Genomic DNA, 3,470 nt, shown 5'->3' with positions numbered 1-3,470 from the left:
GAACATAATCAAAGCATAGTGATTAATCACAAAATGATATGTAATTATGTATTGCAAAATATTTATTTTTAATTACAAATAAATGAAATTTTGTCTTAAAGCATGGTGTAGCATGTGTAACACAGTCTTCACACCAGGTACTCGTATGTGGGAATACCTGCATGTAGGAGAACCCGCCTGGTGATTGATAGAGGAATGGTGTCTCGGTTCATCGGAAATATGTGTTTTCCAATGGTGTCTTAGCCGACCCCTGTGAAAGAGTCATTTAGGCCCCAAAGAGGTCACGACCCACAAGCTGAGAACTGCTGCTCTAGTTCTTTAATGCTCCCCACCACCACCGCCCCACTATCATGACCCCAATTCTGCCTTACAAATCTGACTAGACTAGAGCATGTACACTGTACAGATAAAAGCATGCAACACAAGGCATCCAAGACAGATAAACTCCTCAAGACCAATAGTGAGAGTAGCAATACCAGGAGGGTAATGGGAAGGTGGGGGAAGAAAGGGGAAACTTATCACAATGATAGACATATAACCCTCTCCCAAGGGGATGAACAACAGTAAAGTGGGTGAAGAGTTACCATGGTCAGCATTAGACATGAAATAATTTATAAATTATCAAGGGTTCATGAGGAAGGGAGGGTGGGGGAGGGGGAATGAGCTGATACCAAGGACTCAAGTAGAAAGAATATGTCTTGAAAATGGTGATGACAACATATGTACAAATGCACTTGACACAATGGGTGGATGTCTGGATTGTTATAATAGCTGTACGAGCCTCCAATAAAATGATTTTTTTAATTTATAAAGATTAAAAAAATTTTTTAAGTTGTGCCTGATCCAAATCATGTGTATTTTTTTCTCTGATACCAATATAGTTTAATTTCATGCTGTCATCACCCACACAATGATTACACACACAGATATTCCGTTCTGCTTGAAGTCTCTAGGCTATACTCAATTGGCATTTATTGGAAAAGGCATTTTTTCATGCCTGGAATTTGACCTTGTGTAGTAGTCCTCTGATGAGTATAAAGGTGTCTGTTTGAAAAAAAGCTTATTTGCATTCAATGCAATCTTGTGTCCCCTCTAGTAAACTGTGATACAATGAACTGTTCCTTCTCATTAACTTTCAGATATTCATATCTCTGATTCCTCTCCTCCATGATTTTTCTGATGTAAAATGAGTCTACATTTGTGGGAGAAAGTTTTCCAACACTCACTGCATTTGTAAGGTTTCTCACCCGTGTGAGTTCCTTGGTGTCTGAGAAGTTGTGATTTCTGAGCAAAGGATTTCTGACAGACACCACATTCATAAGGTTTCTCTCCTGTATGAGTTCTCTGGCGAACTACAAGGCTAAACTTGGAGGAAAACGCTATTCCACATTCAATGCATTCATAAGGTTTCTCTCCTGAGTGAATTCTCTGGTGCATAAGGAGAGATTACTTCCGGCTGAAGGCTTTCTGACATTCACCACATGCATAAGGTTTCTCACCATTGTGAGATCTCTGATGAGTAGTGAGGTTTGACTTTTGGGTGAAAGATTTCGGGCACTGATTGCATTCATAGGGTCTCTCACCTATATGTGTTCTTTGATGTAAAATAAAACTTAACTTTATTCGGAACGTTTTCCCACATTCATCACATCCGTAGGGTTTTTCTCCCGTGTGAGTTCTCTGATGTGTATTAAGGACTGACTTTCCATTAAACCCTTTTCCACATTCACTGCAATTAAAACGTTTCTCTCCTGTATGAATTCTCTGATGTCTAGTGAGTTTAGAATTCTGGATGAAGGCTTTCCCACATTCATTGCATACATATGGTTTCTCTCCTGTGTGGATTTTCTGATGTAAAACGAGACTAAACTTAAAGGGGAATGTTTTGCCACATTCACTGCACCCAAATGGTTTCTCTCCTGTGTGAGTTCTTTGATGGTTAATGAGCTGTGATTTACTGTTGAAGCTTCTCTGACATTCATTACACCCGTGGGGTTTCTCTCCTGTATGATTTCTTTTATGCATATTAAGTTGTGATTTATCCTTGAAGCTTTTCTGACATATACCACACACAAAACGTTTCTCTACTGTGTGAATTCTCTGATGTTTATTAAGGCATGACTTATCAATAAAGGCTTTACCACAGGTATTGCATTTGTAAGGTCTCTCTCCTGTATGGGTTCGCAGGTGTAAAATGAGGTGGGACTTTCTCCTGAAGGCTTTCAGACATTTATTGCAACCATAGGGTTTCTCACCTGTGTGGATTCTATGATGCTTAATGAAGTCTGACTTCTGGGAGAAGGTTTTCCCACATTCACTACAATAATAGGGTTTCTGTCTTGTTGGAGTTTTCCAGTTTTTAACAAGCTGTGGTTTATGGTGGAACGTTTTTGTGCATTCATTATATACTCTGTATTTTGATCCAGTATGAGTTGTGTCATATTTAGTATGAGGAAATAATTTGTTATATTCATTAAATTCAGCTTCATTTATTACATAGCTTCTATTCTGAATCATGTCTTCTGGATTTGATTTCCAATGTTTTCCAAATACATAAGATGCATACTGTAAAGGAGCATCAATGCTTGAGCTTGGATGAGACATTTTCCCAAATTCATCATTTTGGCGGTGAATCCCCATCATTTCAAGTTTGCTTTGGTTGTCTTGGTACCATTCTGATTGTTCGACTTGCCAGGCATCTTCTGGATGTACTGGGCTCTGGATTTCTTCTCTCACCCATGGTTGTCCTTGTTCCAAATGGATGGCCGCATCTGCTGTCATAACCTGGCACCCTAATGATACTAGGTTGCTGTAATTCTCCAACATGACATCTTTGTAGAGGTTCTTCTGAACCGAGTCCAATAGCTGCCACTCCTCCCAGGTGAAGACTACAACCACATCTTGGAATGACACTAAGCTCTGGGACTTGGACATTTTCTTTGCAAGGTTAACATCTACTCCGTTCTTCATTCCATAGGCTCTTCTCTGAAAGTCTCTGGTCAGCGTTGACGTGTTGATCATCGGGCCTCCTCCTCCTTCCCTCTTAGGTGCTATCCTGGTCCAGGATGTCCAAACGTGAGGATGCAAACATTCACATCCTCGCTGGCCCCACCTCACTGTCAAGCTTCACTACCGCAGCATCCAGTCGACCGGGTGCCGGTTACCACGTGAGCGAACCCTTCCGGAGATTCGGCTTCCATTTGTCCTTTTGGAGATAGGTATTTTTGGGGGGTTTTAGCTAAAGAGCCTTCCAGACGGTGTCGCGGCGGCACCTCTTCGCCTGATTCAATAGTGAGCCTCCACCTTGGGCGATGTTCATCTGTATTTTTTATGGGAGTCTAATATCCCTAGAGTTTAATATTCTTTTTTAACATTTTATTAGGGACTCATACAACTCTTATCACAATCCATGCATACATCAATTGTGTAAAGTACATCTGTACATTCTTTGCCCTCATCATTTTCAAAGT

At 40.5% G+C, this 3,470-nt stretch overlaps 1 protein-coding gene across 1 annotated transcript; it reads right to left on the bottom strand.

Moving 5' to 3' along the window:
• Window positions 1-1,032: 1,032 nt before the first annotated feature.
• Window positions 1,033-3,261, bottom strand: LOC142424484 (uncharacterized). Its single transcript, XM_075529735.1, is given in 1 exon segment — window positions 1,033-3,261. A coding segment is annotated over 1 exon segment (1,878 nt). The 5' UTR covers window positions 3,022-3,261; the 3' UTR covers window positions 1,033-1,143.
• Between the last annotated feature and the right edge of the window lie 209 nt (window positions 3,262-3,470).

Source organism: Tenrec ecaudatus, chromosome 13, assembly GCF_050624435.1.
Source record: "Tenrec ecaudatus isolate mTenEca1 chromosome 13, mTenEca1.hap1, whole genome shotgun sequence".
Lineage (NCBI taxonomy): Eukaryota > Metazoa > Chordata > Mammalia > Afrosoricida > Tenrecidae > Tenrec > Tenrec ecaudatus.
This window is presented reverse-complemented; position numbering and strand designations above follow the sequence as displayed.